The 24,553-nt window shown below is 32.0% G+C and overlaps 2 protein-coding genes across 10 annotated transcripts in view; one reads left to right on the plus strand and one right to left on the minus strand.

Moving 5' to 3' along the window:
- Positions 1 to 186: 186 nt before the first annotated feature.
- On the minus strand, positions 187 to 9,242 carry LOC134276622 (uncharacterized). Of its 3 annotated transcripts, none has more exons than XM_062758854.1 (13): positions 9,143 to 9,242; positions 7,706 to 7,839; positions 7,343 to 7,433; positions 6,868 to 7,008; positions 5,930 to 6,085; positions 5,564 to 5,677; positions 5,002 to 5,182; positions 4,492 to 4,592; positions 3,311 to 3,398; positions 2,903 to 3,102; positions 2,335 to 2,475; positions 1,884 to 1,895; positions 187 to 1,579 (listed from the first exon to the last, which is right to left on the minus strand). In XM_062758854.1, the coding sequence occupies exons 2-13, from the start codon at positions 7,754 to 7,756 to the stop codon at positions 1,398 to 1,400; spliced, it is 1,458 nt and encodes a 485-aa protein (XP_062614838.1). In that variant the 5' UTR covers positions 7,757 to 7,839; positions 9,143 to 9,242; the 3' UTR covers positions 187 to 1,397. The 3 variants fall into 3 exon arrangements, with proteins under 3 accessions (XP_062614838.1, XP_062614839.1, XP_062614840.1); XM_062758855.1 differs by lacking the exon at positions 9,143 to 9,242 and adding an exon at positions 8,004 to 8,039; XM_062758856.1 differs by lacking the exon at positions 1,884 to 1,895.
- A 5,311-nt stretch (positions 9,243 to 14,553) lies between these two features.
- The window catches only part of LOC134276623 (unconventional myosin-Ic-like), a 29,460-nt gene continuing 19,460 nt past the window's right edge, over positions 14,554 to 24,553 (plus strand). For 2 of the 7 annotated variants that reach the window (XM_062758857.1, XM_062758863.1), the window contains exons 1-2: positions 21,270 to 21,419; positions 23,260 to 23,451. In XM_062758857.1, coding sequence (XP_062614841.1) covers positions 23,326 to 23,451 — 126 coding nt within the window. In that variant the 5' untranslated portion in view covers positions 21,270 to 21,419; positions 23,260 to 23,325. Of the gene's footprint in view, positions 14,575 to 14,648; positions 14,671 to 16,041; positions 16,153 to 18,735; positions 19,143 to 20,391; positions 20,413 to 21,269; positions 21,420 to 23,259; positions 23,452 to 24,553 lie in introns of those variants that run through there. The other 5 variants (XM_062758862.1, XM_062758861.1, XM_062758858.1 and 2 more) reach the window with 5 other exon arrangements.

Raw genomic sequence — 24,553 nt, forward strand, 5'->3', positions numbered from 1 at the left:
TACATTTAGGGGTAAACCTCCAATCAGAGCATGTGGTTTTATTTCTACAAGAGTTTACAATGTTTTACAATCCTCAATTTACTTGTTCATATTTATTTACACTTTTACCGAGTACCCGGGTACTCGATCGGAAAAACGTCCGAGTAACCGAGTACTAAAAATTGACCGATTTGACATCCCTAATGAATAGTGATGGAAAGGGACTTAAGTTGATTGTAGGGGGAGATTCCATAGACACTAATATTCTTCACAATTTATACACTGACCACTGCTTAGTCACAAGTCATACAAACTCACCACTGGCAATTCATACAAACTAGTTAGTCAATCCACAATGACTTCTAATTTCTCTTCATGTAGAACGATATCTCTACTTTCACATATACATTGTACATGTATTGTTACATATATTGTTAGTATATTCATCTAAAAATTCTATTATCTCAATATCTACAAAAATTTTATTACAACCTTTGAAATATTGGCTTGAGCATTTTCAGAAAGAGAATACATAAAATTCTGTTAGCAGTTAGACAGATATACACATGTACACATGTATAACCACCTGGTGTTAAAGTTATATTGAAGATTCTTATTTCTTGGTTAGTAGTTCTAAGAAAATGCTAGCTTCCCAATGCAGTTGTTCAAAACAAAACAAACATATACAATTTCACTGCTAGTAGCAGTACTCATATAAGGAAATTACAATAAAACTAAAAAGAAATGCCTTGAAATATTAAATCTATTGTAGTGATCAAAAAAACACTGTAGTATAAATTTTTTTAGGTGATACAGCACTACTTTTCAAAGATAATGCCGACATATTAAGCTCAATTTCCGTACACGTAACATTATACAACCATAGGAACAGTTCCTGACTTAGTGACCTGTGATGTAATCAAGGCTTCATTTCCAAAGTAACAAAGCTGTAAATTACATATATCAAGTACTAGTCACTAGGCAACTCCATATAATAAAAAAATCCTTCAAATAACTTTTAAAAATAAGGCATGAATGTACTTCTTCATATCACAGTATCTGTAACCTTCTAAAATTCATCTAAAAATTTTATACAATGACTGGCAAACTTGAGTCAATGAAGAACTGTAGAGTTGGTGCACAAAGGTCAGGAAACACATTGAGAAGTGCACAGGAGGACGAAGAATACAACGCATAGAGATATGGTTAGATAATTATAATGGTCTTGTAGCGCCTGCAATAAATATAACAATCTGTAGCACTTGCTATAATCATAACCGTCTGTAGCACTTGCTATCTTTATTGCATTGCCAATCACTATTATTATATTGGTCCACAGCACTTGCTAAAATTAAAATAGTCTGTAGCACTACTTGAATGGTCTGTAGCACTTTTTATAATCCTAGCAGTGTGTAGCACTATCTGATCTGCTGTTTTTGTATTTGTAGACTGTCCAGGTGCGTAGAGTCTTTGCTTTTTTCCTGCGTGTCCTCCTCATTTTCCACGGCGGTACACCCGAGCCTTACATCATTGTCTTCGTGTCCGCTGTTGATGTCCTCTGTAAGACACGTACCACTGGTCGGATTAGCTCCCTTTACATCTGAAATTCAAACCAAAAGTAAAATTCTTTAAATTACATAAGATAACGAACATGTAAATGACATTTATTTTATACATAAATATTTTCTTATGACATACTGTACCAATTTAATATAGGTACTAGTAATTGTTAGTATTCTGTTTACATTTTCTCAAACTTATATTTAAAAGCATAATATGTAAAGAAATTTAAAATCGTGAGAGTTTGTCTTCCTTTCTTTGCATTCCTATATAGAGTTTTAGAGTTATATACTTGAATATACATGCATTACACTTTAAACTTTTGACAGTGAATAAAATGTTACCACTTCCTGTGCCTGAAACATGATAAGTTATGTTATCTGATGTAGCCATATTTTTCATTTCTATTTGCAAATTGCAATCAATCTTGGGTACTTTAAACTTTTTGTTTGAAATACATTTTAAATACAGTAGAAACACAAATTTTCACGGGGATCAAATTTCGTTGATTTGTTATCTAAAACAGTTTCTTGGGCATTGATTTCATTGTTTTGCAAGTAATACTATTCAATATATAGTAATAAGAAAATTTCAGGTTGGATTTAATTTTGTTGATAATTGTATACAATGAAAAACGAAATTTAATCCCCAACGAAAATTTCTGCTTTTACAGATGCTTTTAATGACAAATTGTGGACAAACTGTGATTGTGTACAGAAGGTAAACATATACCTACATTGTGAATCTTGTCTAAGTATTTAGACCTATCATTGGTAAGCAAGTGAGACACAGTACCTAGATTGATGTCCTCATTGATGAGTTCAGACACGGCCATGGATCCCACACTGGGTGTGTCCAGTGTGCTGGTCCGCAGGGACGCAGGGTCAAGCGAGGCCGAAACGGGGGAGCTGTTTGTCCCAATGTAATTTGAGGCATCTACAATGTATACATGTACAAATTAAAACACCATTTGGAAGGCACATAAACACAGTGCAGTTCCAAAGTGAAAAGTGAATGGTTCTTTTCAAATAAACCTTAGCAATGCTTATCAAGTCAGAAGAGTTGCATTATATGCCTGTAAATTGGGTACAAATCTTAAATACTCAAAGATTTACAAATACAAAAAATTTCTCAATATTTTAGTAAAATTGAAGAATAGCAATTTATTTAATGTTAAGATTCTCAGAAAAAAACCCAACACTGCACCAAGGAAATAAATCCGAGTACTAATTCATAAGTGATGACTCTACTCAATGAATCCTTCATTTAGCAACCCCTTTGTGTTTCATTTCCACATAGGTCTATCATGCAGATTCACACAAATAACAACACAGTTAGAACCCCATGTTTTGAGCACACCTACCTGGGTCATGACTGACCGTCCTCAGAAGGGGGTGAAGATCCTCAACCCCGTCCGTTACCTGGACCGGGGTAGAGACAGAGATGTGGGAATTATGGGAAATCTGCGACTCCAGACTAGGGTGATGTTCATAGCCACTGTCGCTACGATCAGACGACACCAACCGCATCAGTTCTGGACGAATGTTACATGATATATCAGTCCTGTAAAGTCAATTAAATTGTTTACAGAATTATAATGGAGTAAGGTAGGCAGGAAGTTTGCTCTCATACACAGGTAAATACTCTGAGAAAGTTTTAGAAATGAATATCACTATCTTCTCAAGACTGTATACATGAGAGTTACTAAGTCTTGTGACCAACTTCAATTTGTTTGCATATCTGTGATGTTAACGTAGGTAAATAATCTTACTCTGGGGGGACGGTAACACGTTCTAATTCAGGTACCCGACCAGCATCACCATTAACGTGATTCCCTGGTTGATCAGCAGCTTCTCTATCTGTAACACACAACACACTAATAACAAATCTGTACAACCAGGATGTATTACATGACTGTTTTAAAGGTACTTGGACACAGATTTGAAGTTATTATTTTCTCTATAATATTACGATTTATATATTTTAATAGCATTTCACACAAAAATTAATTAAAAATCTTATTTCGTTTAAAAGATATTAAAATTTCAAATTTTTCGGCGGGTTTGATTGACATATCCTTGCACTCTCACAAATTTAATTTTATTCTTAATCCTTAGGAAAAGTGGCAATCTCGTTTTGTTTAAATGAAAAATATTAATACTATAATCCAGAAAATTCAGAGTACACACGTTCGAAAGCAAAACAAACGCACAATATATTGTCAGTCCGTGCAGTTGTGGTAAGCAGACTGTGACGATTGATCGCACCCGGTGAATTCTAAATATACATGTAAACAATAACAGAACTCGAGCCCTGTTTACAAAAACTGTGTACATAACATGAGTGTGCTCGATTTGCTTAACTCTGTATGCATCTCTTAGTTCAGAATGACGATACTTGTGAAGGTGTTTTGCTTTCTAACATTTCTACTCTGAATAAAATTATTTTTCTTGATAAAAGTTTTAATATTTCTCATTAAAACACATCAAAATTGCCACTTTTCCTAAGGATTAAGAATAAAGTTAAAATTTGTGAAAGTGCAAGGATGTGTCAATCAAACCCGCCAAAAAATTTTAAGTTTTCATAACTTTTAAATGAAATAAGATTTTTAATTAATTTTTGTGTGAAATGCTATTAAAATATATAATTCGTGATATTATACAGAAAAAATGAGAAAATATTAACTTCAAATCTGTGTCCAAGTACCTTTAACATCAATAATAAATGACAATTTACTACCTCTACGTGTCTTGATACAATAACTGAAAATGAATGTTTGTTGACTTATAACAAAGACAGTGTAAACTTTGCTTTTAAAATTTCTTCAGATTTTTCTTAAAATTGGGATAGATGACTATTTTTTTAAAAAAAGATTTCAGGGAGGCAAAAAATCTTTAAAAAATTAATTTACTGCAGACTTAAATATATTTTATTGTTTACTGCATCACCGACCTCTGCATATTTTAGCTATAAAGCGACGTCTTCCATATTTACGCATTAACAGCACAACTATAATCAGGGCAATCAGGATTATTCCAACCACGACAAAAACCCTGAAATAGATTACAAATCAGGGATAAATAAAACAAACATTAGCAGATAACATAGGAATAGTACAAAAGATTTCTATATCCACTACATTACACAAGATGTGCCTTCAAAATGTGGGAAAAGACAATACACATGTATATCACTTTTATTTATTAGTTTATGCAAGACGTCTGCTCATATAAATTCATTCTTGCGTATATTTTCATGAGCAAAATTTATGGATGGTGCCCCATAATTACACCCCTCCTGCGGATACATTCTCAATTACTTTAATCTACACTAAGAGGATTGTACCATAATTATCCCCCCAATCCCTGAGATTCATGTTTTCAATGACATTTATGATGATGCCATAATTATCCCCCCCATCCCCGATATCCATGTTTTCAATGACTTTAACCTTTAACCTACACTATGAGGATGGTGCCGCTATTGTCTTCGCCCTTCTCTGGGTGGTGCCCCTGTGGGGAGCCTCCTGGTGGTGATGACACCAGTATTTCTGGTTTCTGTGTGGTCTTTGTCGTGGTGTATGGTACAGGAACCCTTGTGCTGGGGCTTGTCAATTCTGTTTTGACTGGATTTGGTTTTGAAGCTAATAACAAAGAAAGTAGTAATTTATAAACTGTATACAGGGTTATTTTTGCCTCATGTTATTTTGCCTTTTGACACTTGCAGGCAATTCTGCCCCATTTCAACTTCACCAAGTCACAGTTTTTCATTTAAGAAATTACATGCATGCGGTATTCTTTGAATTCGCCCCATTTTAAATTCACCCAAATAAAAGGGTGAAAGGGACGAAAATAAAATGGGGCAAAAACTTCCCTGTATACAGCATCAACATAACAGATTATGTCTGATGTGATAATACATGTACTTGTAAGAAGAAAAGGAACCTCTATCATGAGTAAGGTGTAATATTTTCTGATATCTACTTGTGTTTGTTAAGTTTGAATACTGAGCTGAATCGCTGTACCTGTTGTTCCGTTTGTCTGTTGGGCAGGTGTTGACGGTAGCTCAGGAACGATTCTCTCACATTGGTCACAACCTTTATACAGCTTCTGATAACCTTTCTTACACCGGACACAGTCTGTAAACACAAGGTATCAATCTTAATTTACCTTAAACATTCATCATCTCATTTTCTACAAAAAAATAATTATTAGAAAATTTGTCACATGTGTCATTTTTTCTTCTTGTATTCAGCTTTGATATTGAATAATTTGCTAATAAAGATAATTCAAATGATTCTCAACATATGTATTCTGCTCTTGTACTGATGTTTTGCCTCTTGTGTAATTTATTTTATTATTTAATGTTTTATGTTATTTGGTATACATACTTCCTTTCGAGTTCATCTCTTCGTTTACACCACACGGAGAGAAATTTCTCTCACATATACATGGACTGCCATAGAAACATTTACTGTTATTGCAATCACAGTATTTTTGCATTGCACAGCTTGGAGAAAATGTTCCATTTTCTATTGGAATTGTATCTGAAACATTAAAATTTAAACATTACACTGGGTTTCTAGTTTATGTAAATTACCTGTAATATTAAAATGCGTTTCCGGAATAATGTAAATTACCTAAATTACCTCTAACATTACACTGGGTTTCTAGTTTATGTAAATTACCTTTAACATTACACTGGGTTTCTGGTTTTAAGTAAATTACCTCTAAAATTACACTGGGTTTCTAGTTTATGTAAATGATCTCTAACATTACACTGGGTTTCCCGTTTTAAGTAAATTACCTTTAACATTACACTGGGTTCCGGTTTGATGTAAATTATCTCAAACATTACACTGGGTTTCTGGTTTTATGTAAATTACCTCTAACATTACACTGGGTTTCTGGTTTTATGTAAATTACCTCTAACATTACACTGGGTTTCTAGTTTATGTAAATTACCTCTAACATTACACAGGGTGTCTGGTTTTATATAAATTACCTTTAATATTACACTGGGTTTGTGGTTTTATATGTAAATTACCTCTAACATTACACTGGGTTTCTAGTTTATGTAAATTACCTTTAACATTACACAGGGTTTCTGGTTTTATATAAATTACCTTTAATATTACACTGGGTTTGTGGTTTTATATGTAAATTACCTCTAACATAACACTGGGTTTCTAGTTTATGTAAATTACCTTTAACAATACACAGGTTTTCTGGTTTTATGTAAATTACCTTTAATATTACACTGGGTTTGTGGTTTTATATGTAAATTACCTCTACTGTTACACTAGGTTTCTGGTTTTATGTAAATTACCTCTACTGTTACACTGGTATTCTGGTGTGAAGCAGGCCATGCGCTGATCGGAGTGACTTAGGTATGGCTGAGCTTTCCCCTCGGAACATGGAACGCACCTCTCTTCTGCGCAGGTTTTATTACATGGAATAATCTCATGCCCTGAAATTACAAACAGAAAAAAATCATTATATATACATCATCTTAAACAAGAAAATGGTAAATAATAGCTGTTACTATGACTTCTGTGATTAGTAATTCATTCCTTGAACTCAATGAAAAGATTTTCTCCACTATCTATAAACAAAAAGTTAAGCTGGTGAGCCTTTCATAGGAAACATTTCCCAACCTAACTAATAATAAGTGAAACTGGTGAGTCCCTGATAGGCAAGAAAATTGAGTCCTTTACTTCTCCCAAGTCAGAACTTACCCCCCTAACCATAAGTCTAAGAGGTTTGTCAGCAACAGGAAAAATAATTTGATCAGGGAACTTTACCTGGTGGACAGTTGTAAATTTTCTTGCAGTAGATGTTGGCATTTCTATGAATATAAAATTCTCCTGGACCGGGGCAAGACTGTGCAAAAGTCTGAAAATTTAAAATCATATTGCTATAGACATTAAGGATGTACATGTAGATGATATTAAATTTACTATCAAAGTTTTTTCTTACCAATGCTAGTAAATTTTCAGTACAACAAAACACATAATGATAAAATATGGGAAAATTTTTAAATTCTTATTAAATCTATTAAATTGACAAACATAATCTAGTTCAATTTTGACTTCTCCATAAAATTAATATTCATAAAAATAGTTTTTTCTCAATAAATGTTCAGAATTTGTCAACTTAAAGGTTACCTGAATTCCAAGGACCAATAATGCACCAATACAAAACTGTGTAATCACCATGGTGATTAATAAGTTGCCAAGGTTTCACATGGTATAGGAACTGTATATATGTAATGCTTTTTCTATGTCTACTTCTAGATCATCTGAAGAAAAAAAAATAAACACACTATTCTATTTTAAGTAACCAATGTATCACCGTTCATGAAAATTAAATTCACATAGAAAATGTATCTTTGTAAAGTTTTATACAAGACTATAGGAGATGGTGAATCATTACAGACACACAGACAAACAGCAGTCAGCTTACAAATGCTTCGTTTCCGCTGGTTTCTGGTCAGCAGAACAAGTAGGTGTGACAAATGTAGTGACAGCGATATTATTATCACGAAGTTTTAACCGTATTACTTGAATACATTTTTTTTGTACATTGTGTTTTGATACGACCCCCAAATACTGTCAGACGATATGTATTGCCGCATACATTATTTTCTTTGCTTTTCAAGATTTTAATGTTGTTGTGATATTAAATTAATTGTTATCTATAGTTTCCTATATTGTATACATGATCACATAATTAAAACGGTGTTTGTTTAGCGATTATTCGGTAAATTGTTACCTGGTATGTTTTCTCTTTCGCCGCATGGTTTGTTATTCCGGAAGTGCAGTTTCCCAGAATGCATTTTTCTTAAAATGTTAAAAGTTGTCAGCGGCGATTTATTTAATTAATTGTATGTCAATATTCTTTAATTATTACGAAAGTTATTTTGTTTATAAAGTAGTTATAATATTTTACTTGTTTCTATTTTATGGTGAAACATGTGTACAACTTTTTGTAGTCATGGGAATAAGGTTATCGCGTATCGCCTGTGATTGGTTGTTGATCAGGTGCGCGATGTTTCTGATTGGTTATCGTATTCTACGTCATTTCGTAGTATTTCATGACGTATATATAGTAAGAATGAGAGTTGTAGACAGAGATTAGATTACAGACAGTAGATTACACCAGTGTAAAGGTGTGTGTTTAATTTAGTTTTTTGGGTTAAATAATTTGATAGTATTAAGTGGTGTGGGGGAAAACTTTATTCAGAGATTGAATAATATTTATTTACCAGTATATTACTGGTGTGGATTTTCATGATTACTGGTTTATTACCAGTTTAGGATTAAACTTAGGATTTTAAGAGGTCTAAGAGAGTTAGACTTGCACATGAATTATTTAATTACTGGATAAGACTCCAGTTATAGAGGTTTTTTATGAGTTTGTGAAACACCAGAGATTTTGTGAAATGTTGAACAGTATTGTTTTGTTTCCTGTTAAATAAATTTATAAACTTTCAATGGAGTTCTTGACTTGTTGAAGACAGTCCAGTTAGCGTATCCGCACGTTACAGGAGGTTTGAGAAAGAGAGGACATTTAGGTCAAATGAGGACTTAGTCTATAATTACTTTGGTGTGTTTAATTTGATACACAAATCAAGTTATCATGTGTGATCTTCTCTTTGTTTTAGTTGAGGAACTCATCAAATTTTAGTTCTTTTCTGACATTCTGAAAAATATTGAACACATAGATAATATTTCTGCCAAGAGTAATTCATATAAACATGTGATATTTCACAAAAACACACTTAAGTATATACATGTACCTATATTTGTTATATTTGTATATTTTTATAATTGTTTGTCATGTTAAGACAGTATTATGATGAAAACAAATGACTTTTTTTTTTTTAAAATACAAATCATTTCTTTTTTCAACCAAATAATGAAATATCACATAATACTGATGTTACAACCAATTCATATGTATAAATTTCCTTTTTATCTACCCTCTATCATTGATCATTCATTGGTTAAATAAAATTACCATGAAAAAAATCAACATAATAGATAATTTCTTATCATGCTTATCAAATCAAATTAATTATTTAACAAATATTGTTTATTTTGACCCTGACTGATTGATCACACTTTAACTTATATATGATCCAGTTACGTAGAAATCAATATTTAAAAAAAAAAAAACATGTTTAGTGCAAAGAAGCTACACAATACAATCTTGATGTTCATCAGGTCCAATACGATCAACCATTAAGATTTATCTGTACAACTCTAGTGTAATAAGAGGCTTATAGGACTTGATGGTCACCAGAGTTTTATGAACCTTAAACTGGAAAAACTCTTCAGTTTTCTCGGGACCCAAATACTGTAAAGGCACAAATATTTGTGGGGGATTAAATTTCATTTATTTCGTTGTTAACAATTATCAACGAAATTTAATTCCACAAGAAATTTAATATGACTATATAAGTATATATTGAATGGATTTGCTTTAAAAACAATGAAATTAAATGCCCACAAAACTACTTTTGATGACAAATCAATGAAATTTTATCCCCACGAAAATTTGTGCCTGCACTTATCTCTAAGAAGTTCTAGAGTAAAGCAAACGAACACCTCCAGAGAGAAAGGGGACAAGAAATTCACAATTTTTGGTCATATTCAATTTAGAGCTTTCATAATGTTTGTTAATCTCTATATAATACATCCATGATAGATGCTCCACAACAAAACTGACTGATAATGTAACAGAGACAAGTTTGTGCCTCTGCTGAGGATCGAACCCGGGACCTCTGGCTTACCAGTCCAGTGCTCTACCGATTGAGCTAAAGGGTTAACCCACTAGCCAAAGCTAGTAGGATGCCGTTAATCTAACACTACCACATTGTCCCCCTCCAGAGAATGAGATGTCCTCATCTCTTTCGGAGTACCGACGCCTGTGGGGCGAAGTTCTGGGGGCAATCACTCTCACCCGCCAGAGAACACCCAGGTCCCAACTTGGGCGCCAAATGTAACAGATACAAGTTTGTGCCTCTGCTGAGGATCGAACCAGGGACCTCTGGCTTACCAGTCCAGTGCTCTACCGATTGAGCTAAAGGGTTAACCCACTAGCCCAAGCTAGTAGGATGCCGTTAATCTAACACTACCACAATAATAACTGAAGGGTCCAAGAAAAAGAAGCTAAAAAGATCAACAGTTTACAACTTGCTCAGCCTATCTGCTTGCACTGCAAGCTCTAAACCAATGCCTGGTCAAGAGAAAATTCGGACTTTGCACTGATCGACAGTTGAAACTTTCTCCTCTGGACACATAATCCTTTGTGAATTTGCATCTTGATGCTATCTGTGTTCTTGCGGTAACAACAAAAGTTCAACAAAAATAAACTCATTCTGATTTAATAGATATATCATGTATATTGTAGATTAATAGTAAATTAAACATTTCATTTATTAATATCAGCATTGTTAAGGCTTTGGTTTGGTAATGTAACTTACATTCAACATCAGAGTATAGACATACCAAATACCTTGTGCGTCGCATGTGGTTTGAAGAGATGGTCTAAATAAATTCTTTAACAGTACACTGAAATTATGTACTGCACTCGACGTAAGGTTCGCACCATCAACATTGTAAAGGAAGTTTATTCTAAATAGCTTGTTAATGAAGCATCAATACATTAATTTATTCATGCAACATATAGATAATGTGAAGGGGGGGGGTTGAAGTTGTTCTTGATGAACGAAAATACACAAAGTTACAGTCTAAAGAAAACAAAACGTGGACATTAGACAAAATTGTGTATATATAGATATACAAATCTATCTGTCTTATCACACCCAAAATACTGTTTACGTCTCTGTGTTGATTTGTTTGTTTGAAAAACAAACATGGTGATATCATCTTCATTATTTATAATTACAATTCATAAAATGTTCAATTGTGCATCAAACGTAAATATAAATAAAAACAATGATCAAAAGCAAATTCGTGAGAACTTCAATATACTTACGATTTACTATGTTTTATGAGTGTAGTGACACCATTACGGTCACCATTTTTTTCAAACCGGAAGGAGAATAATAAATTCTGGAATCCAAAATCTTACGAAAATTCATCTCGTGCAATGTTGACAGTTTACCTCGTAGAAACTATTATGGAATTTTTTATTTGACTTTTGAATTAAATTATTTATAGTACATGTTCTATACTTAATAATTTACATTAATACATTTTAAACAATTTTATCAATAGTTAATGTCGGTGCGAAATAGAGATACAACAAATTGCATAGCTACCTGCAACAGAAGCCCACCACCAGCAAACTAGCTCAACAAGCAATTTTAGCAAACATGAAAAGATAAATTGGTCATTAAGGGCATTTCTCTTACTCCGTTGACATTACAAGATGAAAAAAGTTTGTTAAAACACAGGTCCTACATCTGGGAATATCATTTACGTAAAATCCATATAAACTAACAAGTTACAGTATCCCTTTCCCTAGAGGATAATGCATGGGGGTAAAATGGAGGGGGGGAGTATTTTAGGGGGAGGGTTGGGGTGTGATAATTTAATACAGGGACCTATATAGTGTATATCACGATACTGATATACAGATTTCTAATGATAATATCTTGACTTAAAAATAATCCTTAAAATGGATAAAACATGATGTACTGACCCATTTTCCCAGGTATAACCAGGACCATTTATAATTGCCTCAATTAAGTGAAATGTTTGACCAATTCTTAAATTAAGGGGTGCATTAATTCACTTAACAAGACTTGCACAGAAAATTTAAGGACATTTCTCATGTGTATTCCTTGTTAAACAAGTTTAAGTTACCTCTCAAGTACCCTGAAATTTGAGGTTGAAAAATTTTGACAATCTTTTAAAAGTGTTGTTAAAACATATTTCTCAATTTGCATGGACAGTTGAACTTGTTGAACAGTTTGTAAAAATAAAAGTGATGTGACCTTGACATATGAAAATTTAAAACAAGTGATCACAACCTTTGTTTTTCCAGCACTTATATTGTGTAGTTTTTTCTGGCAGTTTAATTGTTATATTTTAGCTATATACTCATATTTTTCATGTCTTTCTCTGTATGCTACAAATATAAAAGAAGCACATGATTTTGACTCATTGTGTTACTTTAAATGTTTATATATGGTGTTGTACACTTCTTTTAAACAAGTTTCGATAAAAGAAACATCTAGAATATAACTTTAATAGTAATTTTTATATAATTTTCTTTGGATTTTAATCCAAGAATTTTCACTAATTGATATCTTTCACAAACCCCTGGTAATGCTTGCTGATTTTTGTCTATGAACATCTGATGAAACTAGAACCTTAATTTACAAATATCTTGAAAAATTATAAGTAGGTAAGGTATGTTGCTTATGACCTTAAAACCTTAATTACCTTGGGTATAAATATTTTGACCTTGACCTTAGACATGTTAGAATTTAACTTACATTTGGTAAACTTTAATCTTGGCCATAAGATTTGAATGTTTGTTGTTATGGCTGTCATATTTCACATGTTTTTTCCTTGCAGCAAGATATTTTATGAAATATGTACTTCATAATGTAAACCTTGGAGTTGACCTACTTTTGAATACTATTTGGATGGATGTTGGATCTAGGGATGCTTACTACCAGACCTTCTTTGGATGCTGGATCCAACCTACAATTCCAGACAAGTGACCCAACTAAATTTTTGGAACAGGTTTATTTCCAAATTACAAGCCCTGCCTGGACAAACCAGTGCATCAGCAGCCTGGATGTTACAGTAGGGATGGACACTAGCAGAACATTCAATGTGTGTGAAATGTTGCCCAAGTCTTACAAAAGAAAGATTCACTGAGGTGAACTTCTTACTGTTAAATAAACATTTTTTACTTGATGTAATTTCTTATATATATGTGGTATGAAGAAACAGACCTCAATGAAATTTAAAATAGTTACTGAGTGCATTTTCATTTCAATTTTTTAACCATGAATTCAAATTTATTAGAGTTCATGATGAAAATATTTTTGCATTTCATAGGTCATCTTTTCACTACAATATTTCATTTTTAGTACTTCAGTATGAATAATTTACTGATGTACCTGGTATATTGTTTAAATCCTTTCACCTTACTCAGGTCTGAAGCTTTGCCTATTGGTTTGTTGCATTTAATTGTTTAAGTGAGCTTTGTAATCTAAGATTACCCATGTTTTTTTTTTCATTGCAGTGACTTGGATTTTCCAAGGTTTAATTGGATGTTTGTGTAGAAAATCTGAGATGAAAAACAGAAAAGAAATAAACATGAGAATAACCATGGCAACATTCAATTTGTTTCAGGTAAGCTGTTCTATAGGCACTGACTAAAGGAAAATTGACAATATAACGCTGTTTTATTAATTCACGAAACAGCAAGTAATTGGTAGATTTTTTTTTTGTTATATCATAACAGACATAGAGATTATTATGTATCTGGTAAACAATTTTTAATTAGCAATGTGTATCTTCAAAGATTTTGTATTGTGATACCCCCCCCCCCAATATCACAATAAAAAAAAAAAATTTTCCACAATGATATTTTGAAGATATTTTTAAAAGTTTGCATATTTATAATGATTTTAGATAAATTTCTTTAAATTTTCTAATAAATATATTGTGAAAACACAAATTTTAAAAATTTTTATTTAAATGTTGAAACAAAATATTTACTTCAGGAATTTATAATTGCATTCTAAACACCAGTATATTTAAGTCTCCATATTTTTTCCTGTATCATATATTCCTTAATTTTTTTTTTATTAAATAAATATGTATTTTAAAGGAAATTTAAATAATTGTGATATTGAAAAAAGTGGAACCACAATTGAATAGAATTTAAATGAGATCCACACCAGAGTTGAGTATCTAGGTGGGATCCACACCTGAATAAATTGGATCTGTATATTGCCAGAGGTGAATTTCACTGATATCTGCTCAGCCTGAACTTGGTTGCCAAGCTAAAAACAAAATTTCCTCTCAGATATTGCTTTAAGGTAAACAGTGTTTTAATTTGCTCTGTTAGTTAGCTTAGAGAGGAAAGATAGTCTGTATAATGTGTTAAGACAATGAAGATTGTCTTTGAAAAACAGGTAGGAGTGATTTATTCAGATTTTTGGTATATGGGCATGGAATTATTTTATTTCTTTTATCTTGTCTGTGAGATTTTTTTTTATATATAAAGATGGGTGGGGTTTACTGATATAAACCATACACATAAAAAAATTAAATCTGCAGATTTAGAAATCTTTAACTTAATCTGTACTTCTATAGCTTTATGTCCTTCTGTCTGTTTGTCTGTAAGAAGCATGAAAAAATATTGAACTAAGCTGTATTAACTTATGGATAAATTATATTGTACACATTGATTGTGCTCACATTGAAAAAGTGACATGTTAATTAAGATTTGAAAAGAGTCAAATACAAAGTTTTCAGTTATTTTTTGTACAGAACTAAGTGAGTGCATTATTTTTGTCATTGCAAGTATTTGTTTTTTTTCAACTCTTTTGAATTGGAAGCCAATTTTGTACATTTTTTCTGAGGGAGAAGAATGGGGGTCTACAATTTTAACTTTGGCAATTGATGCAAACTGGAAAACTTAATTCTTCAGGTGATCAATAAAATCAATCAATGAAATTCAGTCATTAGCTAGTCACTTGAAAATTCCTATCTTTGCATATTACCCCTTCTCCTCCTCCTCATTGTGCAGCCCCCTAAAAAAGAATCAAATGAAAACAAACATTTTAGACCCCCCCCCAATAAAAAAAAATGTCCAATTTTAGAAACACCCCCCTCCAATAAAAAAAAATTCCATCAATTAATTTTCTGAAGAAATTAGCTAGTCAAGTTTCTTGTACATGTATTATTGAATGTTTTCTTGGTAAAATTCAAAATCTATTCTTTATCAGTAATAAATAATAACATAAAAAGCAATAGGAAACAGTTACATGTACAAGAAAGAAATATTAAGATTGTGTGGTATATTATCAAGAATTAATAAGGACTCTCTATAGTGAAGTCAATTCAATGAAATCCAACCAATGTTTATGGTGCTGTTGTAGTTTAAATGCATGGTGAGAGTTTATTGGAAAATAAAATTTACAATCATGATCTCACTAGTGTTTAAGGTGGGGCCACATTTTTACAACAGTTAAATTTTAATGTTCAATATTTGTGATATATTTATCAAGTCATTTGTAGATGGCTGCAGTGTTCTTAAGTGGAATACATTTCAAGGCAATTAGGCTGTAAGTACACCATAATTAGGTATTCATGTAAAATGTTTCATTTTAGTTAAATTGCCAAAGGGGAATAACTCATGCAGATATTTGTGTATTTTAATGTGCAGTGCATTTAAATTCCTGCTTTGAATCAATGATTTTGAACAATTTATTGTCCCCAGAGCTAGGGTAAATATCTTTGGTAATTTGTCTGTGAGTGCCCACTTCCTGGTTTGTGATAAGAATTGGTGATGTTTAATTTACTGTCCTGTAATGTTCCTCTCCATGTTCTAACAGTAAAGTCCTTCGTTTGAGTGGATTTTCTGGTTGATGGCTGATCAGTGTTATGATATGGTAATGTGGACTGGTTTTGTTTTTAACGAGGAAAACATATATGTCCTTTACAATATACTTTCAGATTTTATCTTTAAATTTTAAAATGAAATCAACACTTACCTGTTAAAGTTAATAATATTCATTTGTCACAAGGTACTTAAATTTACATATAGTTACATTTTGTTAAAAACTTCAAATGTCAAAGTTTGATATTTTGTGTATCATGCTTGTTTACATATAAAAGACATAGTAATTTTATGTAAAATAGATAAAAGAAGATAGATAAGGTTTAACTCAAATCAAGGTCATTTCTCACAGCTACAGGAATTCTGTTGAACAAAATTTTCTTAATTCAGAAAATTCTTTTGCTTCTGTGTCACTCTGGGGCTGCTGTTAGAAACAGAAATAATGTGATTGGTGCTGACAGACACTGCTATGATTATTCTGATAGCTTGTTTTATTTTTATCAAGTCGTGAGAATTGTCACTTTTAAGCCAGAATTGTTCAAGAAAAAAATACTCTCGGACAATTACAGGCTCGTAGGATGCTATTTCAGTTTGGGGGTGGGGGGGGAGGGATGGCACAGCCAAACATTTTAGTACTATCAACTACCAAAAAATCCTAGACAAAAAAAAAAAAGTCATCAGATGTTTTTATTGAGGGGGCACAAGCATATAGAAGCTAAGTTTTCTATAATAGTCTATATATCTGGAAAATTAAGGAGGGGGGTGGATCCTTCCCCCAGGTTCCTATGGACATACATGTATGCATCAGACAATTTCGTTAGATATATTTGACTTCTATGAATCTTTAAAGTCTTTAACTTTTCATAGTATCTTTAAAATATATACCTTACATCAGCACCTAAACTATTAAAGTCGCTTAATCCGAAACAGGCACATATTACCTTACACGTCATTACATAGAAAATATATAAAAATAAATTATAAGATTGATTTAATAGTTTATTACAACAATCCTTACAAGGAAAACATGGATCAAAAATCATATTCCTGACAGGAAGTTAAGATCTGTTATGAAGTCACATTTGGAAAAAATAAATTTATCGGTTTTATCTTATTATGAAGATAATTCATACCTGAGTATTTTTTTCCCATTATAATGTATCTTTTAAAAATTAAGGAATTAATTGAATATAATCCATAGTCATTTTTATATTAATGTGCATATTTAAAGAATAAAGGAAAATCAGATATTTTTTTAAAGGAAGTTTAGTAACGAAGGCTATAATATTGTCCATGTACAAGTATAAGTACTTTGATGTGAAAAAAATGCTCGGGTTTGTTCTTCATGAGGTATGTATAAGCGATAAATTTAATTTTTCAAAGGTGATTTCATCAAAATAGGATTATTTTTTGTGTGACCTAACAAAAATTATTTTTTTAACTTTTGAATTTTGATATCTTTTAAAAGAAAAAGACTTTGGGGATATAATTTGACAAAAGTTGAAACAATTTATGGACAATTATTTTTCAAGAAGAAAAACGAATATATTTTTTCGCAACTAGAATCGGACTAAGCGGCTTTAAAAAAACATAGTATTGCATACTTACCGGAATATCTATGTATCATAATAGAATGAAATATCTAATGACAGAGAAATCTGACCTGGATTTAACCCCACTGGTACCTAAATCTTCCTCATGTCAACTTCCCAATTTTATTGGAAGTTATTTTTGTGAGGTTTCTGTTATAAATATTGCTCTACCAGAAGGAAATGTTTATTATTGCCTTTCCCTTATTTGACTTATTTCAAGAAGTTGGTACCTTTGTATATAACTTTACCCATGTAAAAACTTTGCCCATTGCTCGGAGAATTGAATGGAAAATATGTATTTCAATTTTGAAAATATTTAGCAAAAATTACAAAAATTCTTTTTAATATTGAATTTCCCCTCCAGGACAAAGATATGTGATTTGAGATAGAAATAAAATCATTTACTTCAAAATTAAAATGTTGCATTTGAGAGTAAAAAGTGAGTTGAAAATCTTAAATTTTTAAATTATTCTTAAATGGTCATCATGCAGTGAATGTTTGATGTCTGAAGCAATATTCCAGGGATGGGTGTCTCCTTATAAAAAGGTGTAAAAATTATTTAGCACAAGTTGTTCTGACTATATTTATTTTTTATACACCCACAGCACACTTAAGTGTCTTATTGATGCTCCCGTGTGAGAAGAGTGCATGTCTAAGTTTGTGGCAAAGACATTAATGTGAACTTGGAATTTTAGTAATTTATGGAGAATATAATGTGAGCTAAACGAACTTAAAACTGGTTTAATTTCTTCATTATAGCTCTGTATGTTAAGATTGAATTTTCAGTATTCTTATTTGGATTTTATCCAAACTTGGCAGGGTGCTTTGATAATTCACAGTTATGGATTATTTCATACATCTGGTGAACTCAGTGAATTTTTGCTAAGCTTGCTGCACTTGCTGGTTGCATCATTTTGCAGACATACCTGGAGAGGGGACCAGGTGATTTCCCTGTGGACCAGGTGATTTACCTGTGGACCAGGTGATTTACCTGTGGACCAGGTGATTTACCTGTGGACCAGGTGATTTACCTGTGCAGTGTTTGATCCCTGTATACAGGCCTCTGTGATGCAGGATTAGTGGTAGACTGTCAGGAACCGGCCCCAGGAAGTGGGGATGTTGTTTGTGACATGATGAGGCATCTTATCTGGGGAGTTGATACCTGGACATGACCTACTAATGGAGGGGAAAATTCCTAACATCTCTTCCACATAGATACAATGGAATTCTTATCTTACCAACCCTGATTTACTTTATTACTGTTTTATTATTCTCCGTGTAAGACTTGGGTTTTTTTCTGCTTCCATTCATTTCTCTAGGATCAATAGCTGTTGGCTTTTCCCTGGGTTGTGACTCACTGCTTACAAAGTTGACTGCATTTGTATATAGAAAACTCACATTCATTCATGAAATAGGAACATTTGGTTTCTTTCATTGACAGCTGTTTCAGGTATGTACAGTCTATCATGTTTTGTGGGTATGTTGAGGTGATAAATGCTGGACATGAGGTTCAGACAGATAGAATGCCATCGTTCACCTCATAAATCTTTTAAAATCTGTGACACTGAATCCACAAAGCTGAAGATTGCATGGATAAAATGTAAATATTTAACCTTCTAAATAAGATTCTGCTTTATATAATACAGGCAAGATTTTGATACATCATGCTTTACTTCGATCCATTGCATTTAATTTGCGAGAAAAAAAATGAATTCCTTGTTACGGTTCAGAATTTATTATTTCCTGTTAACAGTTTACTCTTAGTTCGATTTTTTTATTTTTAACTTTATTTTCAAGTTTTTAAATAGCCCTTTAAATTCATTAAGAAGAAGCTAGAAAAGATTTTTGATCACATCGAAATTGAATAAAATTCTTGATCTGGTGTAATATGTGCAGTCTTAGGAACATTTTTAGGTTTTAAATTCTGATTTTCTATACATATACACTGTATATGCATTTCCTGCTTTCCTCTATACACAGTGAGAAGATTAAAAAAAATCTGCTCTTAGAAATGATCAGACATCCACTATCTGTTTTGTAGATCCCTGTTGTTCATGGTAGAATATGCATAAACTTAATTTAAAAATAGATCTCAGGATTGAAATTTGCATTTTTTGAAGAAAAAAAAAGATATTTATAAGTTAGAGTTGATCATGATTATTGCAGAGTTGTTTCCCTTTTTACATTCTAAGTAAGTAGTGATGAATTTATGTAGCAGTGAAGAATTATCTCCCTCTTAGAACATTTCTACAGCAGTATAGAGTTGTCCCCCTTAAAAGCAGGTACTCTTCAGAGTTGTCTCCCATTAACAATAGTTACTCTTTAATCTCAGTATAGAGTTGTCTGCCTTTAACAAGAGTTACTTTTCAATATCAGTATAGAGTTGTCTCCCTCTTATTAATTTAAAAGTAGTGTAGAGTTGTCTTTGAAATAATAAAATGATATTTCACCTTATAAAATTAATCATAACTCTCATTTTATTGGCTGACTTTATTTTGTTTTTATAGAGTTGAATGAGAATTGCTATTTTGTGAAGATCGTGCTATGTGAATTTAATCAGGGTAAATTTCCAAAGTCTGTTATGTAAGCTGTTACGAGAATGGAGCTGATAGGGAGACAGATTTTACATCCTTGTTCTCTTTGACGTATTTGTCCACTTACGATTTATTGTCGTCGTCATTTTTCTGTGTTCAGTCACCTTGGAGGGGGATGAAAAAGACGTAAGTGTTAAGTTATATGTACTGGTTCTCTGTAATTCCTGGACATTAATATCATCTGTGATACATGTACTACAGAAGTTTACAATATGGGACAACTGCATGTTTACCGGGTATATACTTAAGTTTTTTAATCTACTTGTAATTCATTTGATATCTTTCATGATAAAGACCCTCAACTTATGACAAAGTGACTCACCAACTTAGACAGTTAGAGACTGGCATCACAATTAGCAGATGTATGTAGTTAATTTCATTAAGTTTTTTTTTTTAATTATGATTTGCTCTTAAATTAAGGAGATAGAATATTTTGTTAATGGAGGCATGTAAAGATGCATTTAATTTTTTTTATTGTTGTTAACAGCCTGTTCAGGAGATTCTAATGTTGTGCATTCAGTGGCGCAATGATCCGGCATTTAGTAATATTAGCTCTGCGTGTGGTACATGTAATGTTATACATATTAAATGTCGCTCTTTATCCACTCTGAGATGGTCAATATTTTTAATATGTGGAAGTAACAGTGTTATAATACATGTATCTGTCTTCACTTTTATCTAGCACCACTACATCATTGTATTAACCGATCAATAGGCTTAATGAGATAGATGTTCTATAATTATTATAAACCTTGTAAGTTGTGAGTTCTTTAGGTGTGGATAACATTATGGAAACAATTTCATGTGAAAAGTGAGAACATTTCTGATTTAAAATTAGTTGTCAGAGGCCATAATAACACTCCTCCTCATTAAATTTTGTATTGAACACATGTACAGGCCTATCTTTTTATATATATAGACTGAGTTCTGTTATTTGGTAAGGGCCGTTGCACTCTAAGTGCTTCTTCTGTAAGAAGGGAGGTTACATTATTCTGTATTTCTAGGAGGCAGATATGTGATTCATTTCCGTCTTGTAAGCTATTTCATGGTCGTCAAGGAATGTTGTGGTTTTAGATTTAACAAGAAGTTTGACCAGGTGTAATGTTGGAGGATTTATCATAGATAACACTCAGGTAATTTATATATTAATTGTTTACTGGAATATCTTTCATTAAATTATGATACACACTGTATGCTTTCAGTGTTTTCTATAATAATTGTGTTTTTTACTAAATAAATTGAATAAGGAAAAGGTTATGAAGTACATATATATCAATTTGATATTCTTACGATAAAAAAATAACATTTTAATGGCAGAAAGAGTATTTTTCTATTAAAGACACTTAATTTATAAGATTTCTTGAATTTCCTTGCCTGTGTTGTTGGATAAAGTATAATCTTTATGTAGAAATTATTTTTTTTCCGGAAATAGACATTGTAATAGAGAATTTTTTATATTAAGCTTGAATACTGTTAGTTAATTATCTCCATAAATTTCATACCTGACCATACTATTATTTATTATTGAAAGGCAACATATAGGTATTCTGTTTATAAATGAACAGTTCCTGAACTTAAAAGACATCTATGCATAAACTGGTATATGTCAGTTAAAGACTTCAAAAATAAAGAATGTTAAATTTTGTGCAGCAAAGCTTTCCTTCCAGTTCATTGTAAGATGTTTAAATCTATCACTGTGATGAACCAAATGATACCAGCCTGCAGATAATGCAAGATACTGTAGCAGTTTCAGTGTTCCTTATTTAAATTTAGCCTTAATCTAAATCCACTTGTGTTTTTATACTCATCTCTGTGGAATTTGAAGTATGTGACTTTGAGATTTGTGTATAAACAGGAAAATGTAAATAAAACAGAAGACAATTTTACAGCTGTCAGACTACGAGGTCTTACTAGAAACAGTAGTCAGGGTTAGCATTGTTTGATATAGACTGGCTTGTAGAGATGTTCAGTCTTTCCATGCCAATGTGTTTTATGAGTTTTCACCAGGTTATAACCCCCATATCCATATTTACAACTGTTTATAAAACATAATCTAGGCCATCTATAAAAAATTCTCTGTTGGCCCTCGATACTGACCAACTGACTAAATCTGTCCTCACTGACTCCAATTTTTTATAAACTTCTGGGATATAAAACAATTTTTATTCATGCCAGAATTTTTTTTTTCATCCTGTCAGAAAATTTGATTTTATTAATGCCATCAGTTTAATAAAATTTTACATATGAATGATTTGATGGTTAAAATTTTTCGGGGGGAGGGGGGAATTATTTTTTCCTACCATTTTTTTTTTTTAATCTTGAGTGAGAGGACAAACATTTTTCAACAGATAGAACATTATTTCAGTGCATATACGCGTGTGTCAGAGTGTTTTATTTGATTTTTTTGGTTGATATTAGTGGATTGGGTTGGGGGTTTTCTTTGGTTAACCTCTATTTGCTGTATATATTGGGTTGGGGTTGTTTTTGGTTAACCTCTATATGCTGTATATATATAGGGACAGGTTGTTTTATTGCGGGATGATCCAATGATCTGGTGTGTGTTTTGAGGTGTTAATTTGTGTTGTGCTCTGTCAGCTGACCTTTTTAATGACAATGACCCTCACCACTAACGATGAATTAGTCCTCAACTGAGTAATAAAAATGTACACCTGATGATTTATAATAATTTGAGAATTCTGAAGGTTTCATTTCGAAGACTCACCAGGCTAACGATGCTGAATCTGCCCTGGATTATAAAAATTTATACCTGTTTGATTTGCAATAACTTTAAATTTGACCAAACTGGAATGCATAGACCTATGTTGTAGGACGATAATGTATACTTATTAATTACTGTCAGATTTTTTTTAGATTTTTAGTCATTAATGCTTAGTTTTTCATCTTTTAATTGGAATTCCGTCTGTGAAAAGTAACTTTTATCTCAAACATTGTTTTTTCTGATCCTTGATTTAGGTAATGGATCAATAAAAACTGAAAACTTGAGGAGGAGAATATCTGAAATATTTAAATTTGGTTACCATGGAGAATGAACTTCACAAGCGGGATCATACTGGAGTCCAGGACTTTGTTTTACTGGAGGACTTTACCAATCCTGAGGCTTTCGTGGAAAATCTGAGGAAGAGATTCAATGCTAATCTCATATATGTAAGTGTTGGAAGATTTTAAATATTTAGCCTAAAATTTATAATGTACCAATAACTATTATGTACATGACTGTGTATATTGGGGTATTGAATTAACATCAAAACTGATTCTTTTCACTGTAACATGTTGCATCCTGGAAAAGAGTTGTTCAGCTGTTAAACATTTTATCAAATTGTACAATTCTTGTCTGTAACCATAACTTGAATAATTATTCATGAATATTCTTTAATTCTGCTATGTACGTCTAAAATTATCATTTTTATGTAATGGTGAATTTGTTTGTTAAGTCAAGATTTTCTTCATTCACTTTTTAATGTATCTAAAGTACTGTTATAGAATAATTTTTTTAAATAGTAATAAATTAAGACATGATTTTTTTGTGAAACACTGCAGCTTATTGGCTTATTGGCAAAGATTGAATTTTTCAAATGCAAATCAAAATCCAAGGTCAAGGTCATAATTGTTGGTATCCAGAGAAAGGTCTTTTCACAAGGAATACTCCTGTGAAATATGAAAGCCCTAGTACTGACTGTTCAAAAGTAATGACCAAGGTTAAAGGTTTTAAAAAATGGGTCAAACTATAAAGCCAAGGTAAAAAATATTTATATCCATTGATATATTGTCACAATAAATACCCATGTGAAGTATGAAAGCCCTAACACTAATTGTTCAAAAGTTATGGCCAAAGTTAACGTTTATAATACTGTATACAGGGTTATTTTCGCCCTTTAACACTTGCAGACAATTTTGTCCCATTTTAAACTTGCCTTTTCATAGTTTAATTTAAGTAATTATTTTGTATTCTTTGAATTGCCCCATTTTTAATTCGCCCAAAGGAGGTTAGGGTGAAAGGGGCGAAAATTTCCCTGTATACGTTATATATTTTTGTAAAAGTAAGTCAAACTCCAAGGTCAAGAGGTCAAATATTGTGATACCTGAAGAAAGGTCTTGTCACAAGGAATACACCCGTGAAAAATGAAAGCCATAGCCCTACTTATTCAAAAGTTTTGGGCAAGGTTATAGTTTTTGCAGACAAACAGACGAATAGACAGGTATACGGATGGACAGGGCAAAATCTATATAGCCCAGAATCTTCATTTAT

Source organism: Saccostrea cucullata, unplaced genomic scaffold, assembly GCF_032062105.1.
Source record: "Saccostrea cucullata isolate Sc308-1 unplaced genomic scaffold, CSIRO_AGI_Scuc_v1 ctg590, whole genome shotgun sequence".
In the NCBI taxonomy this organism is placed as follows: Eukaryota; Metazoa; Mollusca; class Bivalvia; order Ostreida; family Ostreidae; genus Saccostrea; species Saccostrea cuccullata.

Bases quoted from the DNA above. Each gene is read 5' to 3' on its own strand.
- LOC134276622 (XM_062758854.1), bottom strand. From the start codon at position 7,756: ATGGTGATTACACAGTTTTGTATTGGTGCATTATTGGTCCTTGGAATT. The intron at 6,086-6,867 runs GTAATTTACATA...TTAATGTTTCAG, and splicing joins ATACCAGTGTAACAGTAGAG to ATACAATTCCAATAGAAAAT. The intron at 3,399-4,491 runs GTCGGTGATGCA...TGTGTGTTACAG, and splicing joins TATAGCTAAAATATGCAGAG to ATAGAGAAGCTGCTGATCAA.